The sequence below is a fragment of the Aptenodytes forsteri genome, unplaced genomic scaffold (assembly GCF_000699145.1).
Source record: "Aptenodytes forsteri isolate BGI_AS27 unplaced genomic scaffold, ASM69914v1 Scaffold547, whole genome shotgun sequence".
NCBI classification, from domain to species: domain Eukaryota; kingdom Metazoa; phylum Chordata; class Aves; order Sphenisciformes; family Spheniscidae; genus Aptenodytes; species Aptenodytes forsteri.
Window position 1 is genome coordinate 200598 of NW_008795324.1, and position 251 is coordinate 200848.

Sequence of the window (251 nt, forward strand, 5' to 3'; positions counted from 1 at the left end):
GGGGCACACTCACCACTCTCGGGGTGCTCGACCCAGGTGCAGGTGACCCCCCCCAGGATGCTCTCGCTGAACCGGATCAGGAACGTCCCCGTCCGCTTCCCCTTCAGCAGCTTCTTCTCTTGCTTCCGGCTCACGAAGCCCAGGATGAGCCTGGGGGAAGCACTGTCAGCCCCTGTGGTCCCCGGCCCCCCCAGCCCCCCAGTCCCGCTCCTACCCATCCTTCCAGAGCTGCTTGAGATGCTCCTGGAGCA

At 66.1% G+C, this 251-nt stretch overlaps 1 protein-coding gene across 1 annotated transcript in view; it reads right to left on the reverse strand.

Annotated features, from left to right (window-relative positions):
- The window catches only part of LOC103899559, a 3576-nt gene that overhangs the window by 1718 nt on the left and 1607 nt on the right, over nt 1-251 (reverse strand). Inside the window, exons 4-5 of the mRNA XM_009280056.2 lie at nt 215-246; nt 4-150 (exon numbers count right to left, since the gene is read on the reverse strand). Of these exons, the coding sequence (XP_009278331.2) occupies nt 4-150; nt 215-246 (179 nt within the window). The remainder of the gene's footprint in view (nt 1-3; nt 151-214; nt 247-251) is intronic.